The sequence below is a fragment of the Peromyscus eremicus genome, chromosome 5 (assembly GCF_949786415.1).
Source record: "Peromyscus eremicus chromosome 5, PerEre_H2_v1, whole genome shotgun sequence".
Classification (NCBI taxonomy): domain Eukaryota; kingdom Metazoa; phylum Chordata; class Mammalia; order Rodentia; family Cricetidae; genus Peromyscus; species Peromyscus eremicus.
The window spans coordinates 34670426-34686128 of record NC_081420.1 but is presented as its reverse complement, the minus strand read 5'-3'; the positions used below and the strand labels follow the sequence as shown (position 1 = coordinate 34686128).

General features: G+C 37.2%; 1 protein-coding gene across 1 annotated transcript; it reads left to right on the top strand.

Moving 5' to 3' along the window:
* The first annotated feature begins 10122 nt into the window (after positions 1-10122).
* Positions 10123-15283, top strand: LOC131910412 (prolactin-5A1-like). Its single transcript, XM_059262342.1, has 5 exons — positions 10123-10153; positions 11757-11932; positions 13344-13457; positions 14100-14294; positions 15095-15283. The coding sequence occupies exons 1-5, from the start codon at positions 10123-10125 to the stop codon at positions 15281-15283; spliced, it is 705 nt and encodes a 234-aa protein (XP_059118325.1).
* Positions 15284-15703: the final 420 nt, after the last annotated feature.

Here is a 15703-nt window from a genome sequence, read left to right as displayed (position 1 = left end):
GGCAAAAATTTCTTTCACTTAGCTGTCTCATCAGTCCTCATGTCAAACATGTGTGTGCATATATGTATAATTGTGTACAGTTAAATCTGTTTTTCACATACAAGAGAAGACATGTGATATTTTGCTATTTCAATTCCTCATTTTCTTCTTTTCCCCATTTGGCAATCCTTTAGGCCTTGTTCAATGCTCTTAGTTTTAATTCTGCATATATTTATGCATATATTTACTTATTTTAAATCTACATTTTTGCATATGACAGAAACATGATATTTGTCTTTGGATCTGGCTTTCTCTGCTTCTGTAACAGCTGCACTGTTTTACATTTCCACTCATGGTGTGTGAAGGTTGCTATGTCTTCATATCATTCCCAGCATTTGTTGAACTTCCTGATGGAGTCCTTTTCAGAATGCTCTTACCTATACCTGTGTCCTGAAGGGGCTTCCCTATGCTTCCCTCTAGCATTGCAACATTCCTAGTCCATATTAACATTTTCATCTGTTTTGATTTTAGTGTGTACAGAGTTAAAACTAGGGGTACATTTTTCTTCAAAGTGTCGATACTGGATTTCTGAGTACTACTTGTTGGCAATCTACATTCAATCCTTTCATGCATTGCAAACTTCAGGACCTTTGTCTCTTTATTTCTGGGTCTGTTGTTCCATTTCATTGCCCAAATATCTCTGTTCTGCCAGTTTTGTTATTTCAATTATGATATTTCAGTGGAAATCAGAATATGTTACCTCCAGCATTGCCATTGTTGTGCAGGATTACTTTGGCTATTTGGAGATTTGTGTTCTGATATTAATTTTAGAGTTTTGCTATTATTGAAGAATATGTTTGAAATTTGAATGAGTATTGCACTAAATCTGTAGGCAGTTTTTGATAATACAGCCATTTATGTAGTGTGAATTCTGACAGTAAATGGGCATGGGAGTTCTCCCATACCTATTGTCTACTTTAATTTTTTTCAATGTTTAAACATTTACTTTGTTGTTCTAGCTAAAATTTTAATAACTATATAGAATTGTAACTATGTTATATAAATATAGTTTGATATCTCTGTATTTCTCAATAAATATGACTTACAGCCGTTGCATTTCTATCTCTTGCTTTAATTTAAATTTAAATTCTAGTTAAGATTTTAAGTACCATTCAGATAATAGTGAGGAGCATGGACACCCTTTCCTTTCTCATGAACTTAGGGAAATGGCTTTGTCATTTAGCAGAATGTATCTTTGTCATTTTTGTATGATGCTGGTTGAAGGTTTCTCACATGTTCCCTTTCTTATGTTGAAGTGTGACCTTGTATTTCTAGTGTCTTCAGGGTTTTTATCATGAAGGCAAGTTCTACCTTCTGCTGTGGCTTTTCTACGTCTATTGAAATAATCATCTGATTTTGGTTCCTGGATCTGTTTATTTTGTTTATGGCATCAGTTGATTAGCATATGTTGAACCATCCTTATTTTCCAAGAATGAGACTAATTTGAACATGGCCAATGATCATTTTAAAAATGTGTTGGTGTATTTAGTTAGTACTAGTCATATTATACAGAAAACTTGCTATATGCTCATCAGAGGAATAATGTACAAGTTGCTCTTCTTGCTGTGTGCTTATCTATTTTTGGTGAGAGAATGATACTGGCCTCATAGAATGAGTGTGATCAGGTTTCCTCCTTTTCTGTTTCATTGACTACTTTGAGAAAAATTGATTTCCATGCTTCCTTATATATCTCATGGAATTGAACAGTGAATCTCTATTTTCTTTTTATATAGATCCTTTCTTACTGCTTCTTTGACTGATCCTTAAGAATAGGACTACTGCACATGAGCCTCTAAGAAATGGACTAGTCTCTGTCATTTTAATTGATATATAGACCATTTGGATTATATTTTCTGCTAGAATTTATCCCTCTCAGTTCTCTGATGGTATTGACGGCTACGCTAACTATAGCTTTGTCAGCTAGTAGTAGGAGACAACCAAGTTCTTCCCCAAGGCTGCAGTCACCTTGTTAGCTCTTTTCATATGTAAAAATCAAGCCTTGCAGCTGGGCAGTGTGGTGCACACCTTTAATCCCAGTACTCAGGAGGCAGCACCTTGCAGATCTCTGCGAGTTTGAGGCCATCCTGGTCTACAGAGTGAGATCCAGGACAGGCACCAAAATTACACAGAGAAAACCTGTTTAAAAAAACAAAAAAAAAAATCAAGTCTTTCTTTTTCTAGAGATACTAGATAACCTGTTGAGAAAAGGCAGATAAGTTTGTCCTGCTAACAGGCTTCATATTAAAAGATAAACAGGTCACTAAAGGAACATGCTTTGCAATGACTGTTCTCAATTAAAACTACTTGTGTCTCTAGTAAATGATTAGATGAAAAGAAAAATGGTGAAAGTCTATGTAAGTTTTGAAGGTCTAAGAAAATGTTTTAAGATATATAAAGGTCTGAAGATGTGGAAGTTTAAGTTGTGAAGGCCTCAGAAAATGACTTAAGATATGTAAATGCAAGTTGTAAAGGTATAAGTAAGAGATTAAAGTTATGTGAAAATGGAAATGTTTCATATTTCTTTCCCTTTCCTATGCTATTGGTACACTCAGATTTCAAAAGTTCAGAGTTTTAGCATTGATCAATGGAGTTCTGATAAGCTAGTAGAGCACTGACCACTTCCTGTTCAGTCACAAGTTCAAGATTTTAAATTCCCTTAGTTTGTCTTCTAAGTATAGACTTAAGGTGCTTCTCATGATGCTAAAGACATTACTGTCTAATCTATATCTGTCTCTCTGGACAGATGAAAAAATTTCATGCTTTTTAGCCCAAATCTATAGCTTTTGCTAGGACTCAAATGTGTGAGTCTACTTCTGCTGTTCTACAGACACCTGTTACCTGCTTTTTCTACAATGTGGATTTCAGTACAGATTAGTAATGCTAATATATCTATAACTTTTATGTCTCTTTGTAAACTGGAAAATTCATGTAAGCTTCAGAGAATTGAAGAAGTCATAAGACTTGGATCCACCTCTAACAGGTCAAATGGACTCCAGATAAGTACAGCTGAAGTTTCCCCACCTGTCTATTCTTGAGGATGGGAGGATGGGATCTCTCTCTCTCACTCTCTCTCTCTCTCTCTCTCTCTCTCTCTCTCTCCCTCCTTGTCTTGAGATTCATTCCTTCCCCCAACTACCAGGACAATGGACCTGAAAGTTCCAAATGTAACATTTTCCTTTAAGTTCCTAAATTTTAACTTCTTTCCCTAGTCTATATCTGTCTCAGCAGATTCCCACTTGCTGACAAACATCATCCATGAATTGGCTGCTGACTGCTGACAACCTGCTCCAAATGACTGTGAGCCCTGTACTTGCTGAAAGCTGTGTGGACCAGTCCAGCTGACATGATTTTTTTTCCTGTTTCTTCAGCTGGCTCAGTGAACCACATGCCTCTGATGAATGAATGCTTCATTGCCTGAATTCCCTCCTTGCCTTTGGCTAACATTCCAGCTTCCTGGACCCTGACAACAACATCCTAGTTTCAGCAGGAAGTAGTTACAGAAAACAGTACTTTACTCCAACAGGCTAGAATATTAGATCCAAAGGAAACTCTCTCGCATAGGGGACAAAAAGCTACCTAAATTCCTATTGGCATACCAGGAAAGGCACCTCTTAAAACCAAATAGACCCAGATCTATCAACAGGTAGATTCATTAGCTGATATAGTTCTACAATATAAAAGGGCACTCAACATACTCTATGTAAAATAAAAAGGTTATTGTATAGTTTTAAGAGAAAATTGTTTCTATATAAACCACTAAGGAATTATTAGAAACAACCTTGTTGTACTGAAAAAAATCATTGCATAAAAGGGGACCTGAGATGAAGCAATTGACTGGTCTCCATTCTCATTTCAAGGTTCCTTATAGATGGTAACTCTGATGTCAGCCATCACAGGACCTTTGGCCCTTCTGCTTCTACTAATTGCTGTTGGTGCTTGCATCAGTGATGCCTTAACTAAATGATAATTCCTTTCTGGGTACCATTAAGCTAATGGTTATTAGATCCCAATATAAACAGGTACCCATCTCAGAGTCAAGGATTTGACTCAGGATACAACTCAAGGCCAAAGTTACATTTAAAGTTTTAATTACTATACCTTAAAAATCCATGAAAAAAGTCTCTGATCTGCAAGCTCTTTGCCCAAGGGCTGATAGTTCCTGAAATGCTGGAGACTATTGTTTATGGGAGATAACAAGCCACTTGTTTTCACTCCCCTAAAAAAAGTTTGTTTGACCCATTCACACCACATGAGCTTGATCACACATGGGTGGGAGTTTCATGGGCAAGAAATATGTCAGGATGTATTCTTGCCCCAATGGATGTAGACAGGAAGTATGTAGGTGTAGCTGGAAGTTTCTCTGATCCTGCCTGGGCCCTGCAATCCTGTGGCCTGCTTATAAAATAATCACACAGAGGCTTAATATTATTTATAATTGCTTGACCATTAGCTCAGGCTAACTACTGGCTAGCTCTTACACTTAAACTCAGCCTATTTCTATTCATCTATATGTCACCACATTTTCCAGGGCTTTACCCAGGGCTTTACCTGTGTGCCATTACATGCTGCTCCCTAGACAGTGAGCTGGCATCTCCTCACTCAGCCTTCCTCTTCCCAGAATTCTCCTTATCTTCTTATCCTGCCTATACTTCCTGCCTGGCTACTGGCCAATCAATGTTTTATTTATCCAGTGTACAAAAGCATTATCCCATAGCATTTTCCCTTTTTTTTGTTTAATTAAAAAAGAAGGTTTTAACCTTAACATAGTAAATTACATATAATAAACAGTTATGAAGCAAGAATTACAGTTACAATATCTAGTATATTTGTATTTGGCAAAAATCAAAGAAAATATTCTACTTATCCTATATTTGTGAGTCTAAGGTTTCATATCTAAATGATCTTTTATCCTAACCAAGGAAAATTATACCTATCTGGTCTTCAACTACATCAAAGACCTCAGAAGGATATAATATTACCTAAGTAAATAAGAAGTGCATTGTAAGAAACTCCAAAAATCTAGTTAGGATAGAAAGTGAATTAGATACAATTGGACTCACCAAATAGAATAGATAATGGAATATTTTCTCTAAATTTGTCAATGCAAATGGACTAGACATTGTTGCTGTATTTATTGATTATATATATTGTATATAGTTATTGTACTTATTGTATATAGTTTTTCTTATATTAGTTATAACTTTTGTATTTTTTTATTTTTAATAGACAAAAAGGGGAAATGTGGTGATATTTTATTTGTGCTGAAATGTGGTATTTTATTTGTGCTTTAATAAAGCTTGCCTGGAGATCAGAGGGAAAAGGCCAGACATTTTAAGTAAACAAAAAGTGAAGCAGCACATGCCCTTAATCTGATCACTTACCAGGCAGGGTCTCTGTGCGTTCAAGGCCATACTAGGGAACAGAGCCAAGCGTGGTGACACATGCCTTAAATCCCAGCATGAACCATAGAGACCTGGAGGTCTGTACAGATAGGCAGTGACAAGGAAGTGAGGTAGCTGGGCTAAGATAGCCAATGAGAGGGCAGAACAGCAAGGCAATAAAGGCTTGGGTAAGACAGGAAGTAGCTTGCAGTTTGGAAGCTGCAGGGTAGTGAGGTAAGGTTAGCTGGTGGCTTTTCCTATTTCCCTGATCTCTCTAAGGCTTTCACCCCTATATTTGGCTCCATATTTTTTATTTGATAAGACCATTTAAAAATTCATCTACATGTAGACAGGAAATATGTCAGGATATATGCTTGCCTCTGATTGAACTGATGGAAAATACTTTAAAACACTGCAAACCATGACTCAGGGACATTTCCTGCAAACCCAGGTATGGACCTGACCAAAGCCCATCTGTCTGCCCAGTATTTATTTAAAGCTTGCTTCAAATTTGGCTTTTTAAAAAAAGGAATAAGTCTATTGGATGAAAATACCGATCAACTATAGAGTCCTGTGCTAGCATTCACAAAGTCCCACATTCAATACCTAATAGTGTCAAAAAACTACTATTTACAATGTTTTTAATTATTTCTTTATGTGAAAATTCTTTAAATCACTGTCATTTCTGAAATGTAGTCTAAGCTATGTATAATATTTACAAAATAAACCTTCTTCATAGCATATGCTGCCATACCAACTAACTCATCCGTGTGACATGAACAATTATGTCAGTAATAGTGGACCGGAGATATGTGTCCCACAGGACTAAGCTCCCTGGAGGTCCCTGGCAGAGTGCCCTTGTTATGCCTCCTTCTTGAAGGAGACGTGCTTCATGGATCATGAGCTCCCTGGGCTATGGGTTCTCTATAACTGCTTTTCTGATAATGTTCTAATTAATCTAGAAAAACACAGCCAAAATTAATAAATGCTTGGGTTGTGAACTATGGAGGAAAGGGGAAGCTGGACATGGACCTTATTTAGATATAGCAGAATGAGCTATTCCTTAAAGACCTCAAGCCGCTAGATAATAGAAAGTATAATAGTTTAGGCACTTCTAGGGAATGAACACTCACCCACTAGGAATCCTTTAGGAATCCCAACTAAAGTAATTTATGAGAAAAGACGTTATCTCATAGGAGGCAGATGGTGGGCCCCTCTGTTGAGGAAGTTCAGCATGGGAAACTTAAGGACTACAGCAGAACCTCTTCCCCTTACAGGAGTAAAAGTATAAGAGTCCATATTCCAGCAGGTAAAAAGGTTTTATATTAAAAAGTGACATGTGATAAAAGAACTAAAGAAAGACTTAGGAAGGATCTACAGCATCCAAATTGGCTAAATGGGTCATGAGAACCAGAAAAGTAAAAATAAATAATAAACTAGTGAGCGGCTGAGATAAAGATGAAAGACACAGCTACACGAAGCCTACACAAGTCTAGGGACCATACTAAGTTTAAAAAACACAGACTGCTCTTTGGGTCATAAAGTTCTTGTGGGTGAAGGGATATGTCTAGCGCCGATTAATAATTGTGTGCTTGCTGGTTTTTTAAAGATGATGTAACTGAATTATTGCCAAGCTCTTGTTGTTCCTTATATGACTTGATAGTTTTCTTTTCTGTACATAAACTACTGATTTACAGAAGTAAAATTACAGCAGATTCAAACCACTTCTGAATGTGTTGTCTGTCTGTCATTCATTCACCGAATCCTTGCCTTCCTGACTACCCAAGCTCTGGTCCCCCTACGGTCGTGGTACCCCCGATGGGCCAGTCTGTGACAATATGCTTCTTGATTATAGGTGCCATGGATTCAGAGAAAAAGATCCTCAGACATTTGATTTTGTGTTCCTCTATAGGTATCACAGCATTTCTTTTTCTCTAGTGTTAAGAGTTTTGTTTTTATTTTCTTTCCTGAAATACAATTTTACAGAATGTCAGTATGGATGCCACTGGATTTATCCTGACTGAACTTGCTGAGATTTTTGCATCTGTAAGGTTTTACCTTCTACCAAAGGCTAAAAATTTTTCAGTTATTCCTTCTTTAAAGAGTTGGCAACACCATTCTCCTTTTCACCTCTTTTTGGAATGTAATGATATATTTTTTGAATCTTCTCTCCTCCCATTGACCATGGATCCAATTACAGTTTAATTTCCAAACTCTTTTTTGTGTTATCTCGGTGTTTTGATTACTAGAGCCCTGTAATATTGCTTGAAATCTGGGATGGTCATACCTCCAGCAGGTTGCTTGCCGTTGTGTGTTTGCTTTGGGTTTTGTTGGTTTTGTTTCTCAGGATTGTTTTGGCTATCTTTGTCTATTGTGCACCCATATAAAATGTAAGGTTTTTTCCTGAAGAGTTGGGCTGGAATTTTTAATGGGAATCACACACCTAATTATCAGTGCTTTATTCCAAATAATTCTAAAAACCCTACAGTTCAACTCAAAGTGGCAGAATCCTCACAACATTCTTGCTTCCATGTGCTTAATGGGCACACATTGACAGTAGAGCCTTAGAGACACAGATACTTCATACCACAGGAAGAGAAACATTCTGCACAGGAAAGCCTTGGATCTGTGATTCATGGGAGTTTACTTTCACATACTTATTACCAATAGAGGATCACAATCATAATATGAGAAGCTTTGGTGACTCTGAGCAGCAGATATTGGCCCAAAAATTGAGTTTGTAGAGTACTATATAAATTATTATAGAATTAGAAAAGTAAGCCACTTGGAAGAGGAAATTGCAAGAATTTTGATGGCATCTAATGAGAGATTAACTGAAAATACTGACAGAGAACCAGATGCATTGTTTATGGGTTTCAGAGGTATTGTAAGTTGTGAGGCATAGTTCACCAAAGGGAGGAAGAGATGATAGTGATTAGTGCTGGACCAGAAGTTGTGAAGGGTTCTCCTGAGTCTGAAACCACCTCATCTTGTTGGCTAACAGAATAAACCATGTTTTCAGTGTTTTTCAGTCACGTAAGGTCCTGCAAAGGCGATATAAAATTGTGGATTTCTTAGTGCCCTATTGTGAACAAATTTATCTGCTGATTAAATGAATAAATACTTAATTAAAAAGTAATCATGACAATCTCAAAATTAATTGGAAGAAAGGGGCAAGAATAGATGAACATGAGTGAGAGCAACTACAGGATTTAGGTTGTCTTATGACCATAAAATGATTTATATGACAGAGATTATACAGTGTTCATGTCTAAGGATGTGGAAGCCATATGTCTTGTAGAGAATAATAATGTGTTTGCAGAAGCTAAGTAAGTAGTGACTTACACACAAACTGTTGACAACACTTAGAGGAAATGGTTGTAAAAGCAATGGGATCTTCTCACACTTTCATAATCCTTATTGACGTGTCCAGGATAGTTCCGAAGCTGAGTTGCAAAGGAAATTTCACTTGTGTTGAGAAGGTAGCCGTAAATCTTCAGAGGTCATTCCTACCCCATCTGAAAATTAGCATTTTATAATAATAGCTAACATCTTATATCTTACATATTTAAATGAACCGTCAACATAGCTGTTAAAAATTTCAAAGTAGATGTGATACATGGTGGAAAAGATGCACAAAAGCCTACAATTACTGACAAATGATGAGATGCTTATTTTCCTGGCTGTGTTTAACCAGTGAGGCCTCAAAGGCCTTCCACAGAGCATATGCTCTGATGTTGCATAAGTCAAAACCAAATGTGATAAACCTACTGATGAAGATATAATAGGCTCTTATTTCAGTGTATGGATGAATAAGGCTGAGCCTGAGCTAGGAACTCCCAATATGCCTACTGATTTGATAATTCAAAATATACTAGGCAGGATACTTGAGTAAAGTGTTAAGAAATGACTTGCTAAGCTGTATGTTAACACAATTAGCAATCTAAGCAAAATATAATGGCTATTCCAATATTGGTACAACCTTCATGGTACAACCAACTAACCACCTTCCGATTTGGTTTAAGACTTTTTCAAAATGGGAACCCACATTTTGTATTCTAAGCCATGCAAAAATCTATTGTTGGGGAGGTCCTATCCTTGTCCAATATGGAGACTTTCACTAATATTTTGATAAATAGATGCTATGTGCCTATGAACTTTTCAAAATACATTTATACCACACATGACTACTGTTGTCAACCTAGATAGCAAAGACCAATTATACAGTTGAATGGTGGTATTATGTTATTGTTACTGTGGCACGGTGGCCTATTGCTCATAAAGGAATCAAAAGAAAGTTTGTCACACATTTTATTGATCAAGGAATTTTGCTAAAGAGTTAACAGAAAAGTGTAAGAGCCTGAAGGAAAGGATAAAGTGTTAGGAAATTGTCGCATTCCTATGGAGTGACATCTGGGAGTGGTGATCTATGATCTAACTGAAGCCTAACTGAAGGCCAAGTGTAGAAATAAGGAAAACAATATAGATGCAGCTAGAAGTTCCATTATGGTGATCAACATTCCCTGAGGAGTTCTATGACCCTCACCTGGGACTCCAAATGCCATTTCCTCCTGCAGCCCATTTCTGCACACCTTTGGGAGTGGTCTGATGGACTATATAGGTGGTGGACAGTAACTGAAGGCAGGATTCTGGAGAAGTAGCTCTCCTCGGTTAGTATCCACACTGCAGAGCTTTCTCAGAGATGCGGCTGTCTTTGACTCAACCCAGCTCCTGTAAGTATTTCTTCACTTGTTCGCCTCCAAGCGGAAAGAATTCATAATTTGATACCAAGCTACACTTGGATAAAATACTCTTTTGGTTTTATGTAGTACTTAGGGAAAAAAATCTATAGTATTTGATATAAAAGGCACAGGCACAGTAGACTCTTCCATCAACAGTCTGAGGAGAGCCATGTATGCTCCAGAGAAATGCAGCAATATCTAGGGTGTGTGTTGTCTCTATTGAAGTGGGGAGAACAAGGTATTCATATTACAAGCATCTCTTGTGTAGAAACTAGGGAGATCTTGGCACAATCTCCAATGCTCAGGACAGCCTCAGGACAAGGTTCATCTCAAAGTTGGAAATTATCTGGAATGAGAACACAGAAGTCAATAGGTACAATTTGTCACAATTCCAGAATGAAGCAAGTAACCTTTTCTGGTTCCAGCTCACTGCTCTGGACAGACTGACTTGAACCAACTTAATGAAACTTTCAGTTCTCAGCCTAAGGTAGACAATATTTGCAGATGTGTGTCTTCTACTCTCCTGAGAACTTGGTTCAAACCAAGTGATTTTGTAAAAAGAAAAGCATGCTAGTGCCATGTACTGGCCTTTATATTTTGATACTAATTGGATGTGTGTGTGTGTGTGTGTGTGTGTGTGTGTGTGTGTGTGTGTATCAACAATTACTGAGAAAAGAGGCTATGAACTTGAAAGAGAGCAAAGAGGGGCACATGGAAGGTTTGAGGAAAGGAATATGAGGGGAAATTATAAAAATATATTATAATTTCAAAAAGTTAAAGAAATATAAAAAACTGAATTTGTAACAACTAAGAAATTTATTCTGTGGTGATTCCCTATCTCTGCCCTTTAAGAAGGTTGGACTTAAGAAGGGCCTCAACTTCCACCAGGAATTAGAGTCTGGGAATTGTAACTACAACCTTCATACCTTATGGCAGAAATTTTAACTAATATGCCCCAACTGGTCCTCATATTTTTATTTCTAAAAATCCTCTGTGGTAGTATCACTAAGGTTTAAAAGACTATTTAGCCAGGCAATGATGTCACATGCCTTTACTCTTAGCACTTGGGAGGCAAAGGCAGGGGGATCTCTTTGAGTTTGAGGCCAGCCTGGTGTACAAAACGAGTTCCAGGACAGTCAGGGCTACACAAAGGGACCCTGTCTCAAAAAATAAAAAGAAAAAAGAGACAGAGAGACAGAGAGAGAGAAGGAGGGAGAGAGGGAGGGAAGAAGGGAGGAAAGAAGGAAGGCAGGTAGGCAGGCAGGCCTTTTTAATGTGGTACATACTTGATCTTTCCTCTCGAAAGGACATATAACTAATGTTTTAGAGATCTATTGCCTGATGAAATCAGCACAGGTCTTTGTCACAAGTTTGAAAAGTGGGTGTGATCAGAGCAGAGGTCTTAGCACCTGTCTGATCATGTCATGAAGGACAGAGCATTGGGGGTGATTTTCATAGTGGATAATGTTTGTTCTCCCAAGCCAGCTCAAATGTACTAAGCTGTATGAAAGAGGGCTCTGGAGCTAGACAAGGCTTCCCTAGACAGGGTGATGCATGTCACTTCACATGGATAGACCATCTTTCTCTATGGCAGGGGCACTCCTGCTGCCACTATTATCAAGCATGCTTCTGTGGGAGAATGTGGCCTCTCTGCCCATGTGTGAAGTAATAAACGGGCATTGCCAGCTGACTCTTGAGTACTTGTTTAATCAAGCACGTGGCCTAGCTGAGGACATCAACCACCTCACCTTGGAAATATTCAATGAGTTTGTAAGTATCTCACTTACTTCTGGCTTCTCCCAAGAGGAGCTTTCACAACAATATCGGGGTGGCACTATAGCTCAGTGAAGAAGCACTGTCATATGAATATCATATAACACACCTCCCCAGGCACAAGAACCATCTGTCACTGAAGCAGAACCAGAAGAATGGAACAGTTTGATGAAATCTTTAAATTTAAGGAGGAAATAGTCTTTAAATGATTTTTTTCTCTAAAAAAAAAATTTTATATTTTTAGTTAAAAATTTTCCACTTATGACACAAAGCCCTATAATATTTGGCCGAAAAGAATCTCTGCCTTCCTTTTGGAGGAGCAGGGGACCAGTTCCCATCAGCATTTTTCACTTGGTGCACAGCAAATACCCAACAAAGCAGAATGGTTTGCAGGGGATGGCTTGAATTGAAGAGAGTTAAAATTAGAGACACAATGCTGGAAGAAGAAAATCAATAATGATAATGATGATATTAATAATAATGACGTCTCAGAAATCCCCAAACGTGGGAGACATTGTAAGATGTGAGCTTGTCAATTTGAATGGAAGTGTTTTACAACTTCTGCCTTCTGGATGAAGGTTCTTTGTCCCTCTAAACCAGTTAAGGTGGTAACAACAGACAAGGACTTTAAATAATAAGAAGCTTGTAACACAGGCCTCTTGTTTGTGTGATAAACATTATCCTATTTAATCACTGAAGATTCTCTCGTTCTGCAATCTTGACTGGCAATCTTTCAACTTGATAGAATCTCTATTAGTTCATTATCTTTACAGTTTTGTTCACTATAAAATTTTTAAAAATGTATTTTAAATAATATATTTAATAAAATATAATTTCAATAAATGTTAATAATATGAACTATTAAGTATATTATTTGTATTTTAGTTTTTTGGTGTATAATATTTCTGGAAAATATTATGCTTGAGTTTTCTAATGACTGATTCTATTACAATTAGCAAATTGCAGTTTGAATTTTTAAGGAAATTTCTATAGTCAAGGTGTCTAGACTCAGTGATAACTTAAATAACAGGAAGCCAAGGGTTCACAAACTCAAATATACATTCATTGTGCCATTGATATTCTAGGAAAGTGCATCATTGAAACACCAAGTGTTTTGTAATTTTGTTTTTTTTTCTTCTTCTTTCAAGTAATAACATTTTAGAAAGCATGAAAAAACAAGGGAGGAGTAAGTCAGAGAAATCCGTAGGCTCAAATGGAAGCTGGAAAGGTGATGTTACAGACCTGTAGCACTAACAACACTAAAGCGTCATTTTCCTCATTCCTAAATTTAAATATTTTATGTAGTGCTCATCCTTTAGACGTAAACACAGACCAAATGCATTAATGTACTATTCATGGATTCATGGACTCAGTTCTCCAATTCACTAAATGTTCTCCTTATTTCCAGAACAAAGAATATTATTCAGGTCCACGGGTCCTGGACAAAATCCCCCTGCACTTGCTATGCCACAATTATTCCTTCCCTTTTCCAGATAACACAACAGAAGGCCAGGAGATTCAGGTGAGTCCTTAGTGTAATTATCTCATCACATAAACTGCAGCAGCACATGGGCTCTGCCAAGCTGCAGGTCATTACAGGAAAAAGGAAGGAAACCGAGCAATCCAAGGGAAAAGCTCATGATTCTCATCTGATGTTGCTGCCTTCTCCTTGGTCTTTACATCTTGGAAAATATCATATGTGTTTCACAGGAGGCAAATATGGCATTGGGTGCAAAGTTGACACATTATGGAACCTCTTAATAGTAACCATTATATACCTTCCCATCCTATTCCTTGACACAACCAATCTTAATGTTTTAAATTTAAAGTAATCAAATATGTACACGTGCCACACATGTATTCTGTGCTCTTTAATGATTGTGTACATCCGCTGTGCACATTCTGTACATGTACTATGCATATCAATATTTGTAAACATGAGAGAAAGTAAAGGAAGATAATATCTAAAACAGTGAAAGAAGAGAATTTCTATTAATATCTATTCCATGTCTAGACACTCACAAATCACTGTACTAACAGTTCTTCAAATGATCCTCAAAAAATTGTATAACACAAGCTACAAACACTACACTAAGTATCACGTGCAATTCAACCTGCAGTTTTTTACGTGTTTTAATGTGATGCTCAATTGTTTTTTTCCTAGCCTGAGGTCCTTCTGAAAGTAACCATAGGCATGCTGGTTGGCTGGAACAACACCCTGAGTCATGTAATAATAGATCTTGTTGATCTGGAGTCAATCCCTGGTGTTGGTGCTTTCATATCTAAAATCAGAAAGATAGTTGAAGATTTCACAAAACTCACAACACTCCTAAAGGATGTTAAGTCATTACTCAACCTGGTAAGTTCTTGCCTCTTACTACTGTGCTTTTCTCATTCATGAAGCTGTAACCTTGGTAGAAACAAATGCATTTGAAGTATCTCTCTTCTGGGAGAATGAAATTGAGGCATGCTAATAGACAGCCTCATGCTTAAGGGGTTGTTATCAACTCCAACTTTCTCAAAGGTGTTTTACTCAGCAGCTTATAGCACAGGGTTCTCAGGAGACAGGAACTTCTCACAGTAATTTGGACAGTGCCCTTCCTGGGCAGAGTTCACTCTCAGTCTCTTGAGATCTCAGCAGATCTTATCACACCATCCCTGATCTGACTGCATCTTAACCACCACATACAGTCCTCATCATCTCTGTGGCTTTGTTTCCAGATATTAGATGGTGAGTAGATTTGATTGCAAGCAATAAAAGGAAAATGATGAACTAACAAAATCAAGATGCACAAATGGTATCTCAGAGACAACAGCAAAGACATAGAAAAGGTCCTTCCTAGGAGAGTTGACACTAGATCTTCTACTGTCCTTCATTCAAACCCACGTCTACAGTCAAGTAGCAACTTCTATTTTTTGTAGAGACATTCTCCATCTAGGACCAGCTGCATGTCAAAAATATGTGTGGGGGTCTTGTGTCTAGTTCTTAGATAACTAACAGATCTATGGCCACCTGTTCTAGACTTTTGAAAATCCATATTTTGGGCTGAAGATTTCCTTTCCTAATTTTCTCCCAAATCTTTATTCAACATTTAAAAGCACAGCAGAATAATAATTATTAACAGTACAATTAATAAATGCCTATCATTTGGTGACTAGGTTCGCCTTGAATTTGAGGAAGATGAGGACTACCCTGCTTCAGCTGGATTGCCATCTTCACATCTGTTAAACAATTCCTCTCGCCTTCTTTTCTATCATATCCTCTTTGGCTGCCTGAAGTATAATGCAGAAAAGGTCGTCACTCATGTCAATATCCTGAGATGTCAAATGCTCCATAAAAAATGTTAAGTCTGCATCCTATCTGTTCTGAAATGCTCAGAAACAAAAGGATGCTACAGTGACTCATCCCTTCAAATATTTTTGTTAATTTTATACCTTTTCAGTGTGTACTTAGGAATTAAGGGACTCTTCTTGGAGTATTAAAAACTGATGCTTTAAAAATATCCTGTCTGGAAAGATTAATTTGTGAAAGTTTCTCTTGTTCATTTACTAGCAAACATATAAAAAGCATTGAGATACTCCTTTCAAAATCTGTCATAAGTAACATGTTTTTCTTGAAAATAAGATATTATACAACCTGACTCAGAATCACAGTAAGTAAATGCAAGTCAAGTGAGTAGACTCGATGAGTGAGATATTATTCTAGCAAGAATATAGAAGTCATTGGATACTTTATGACAACTAGCATCCACCACCATGAGTCAATTT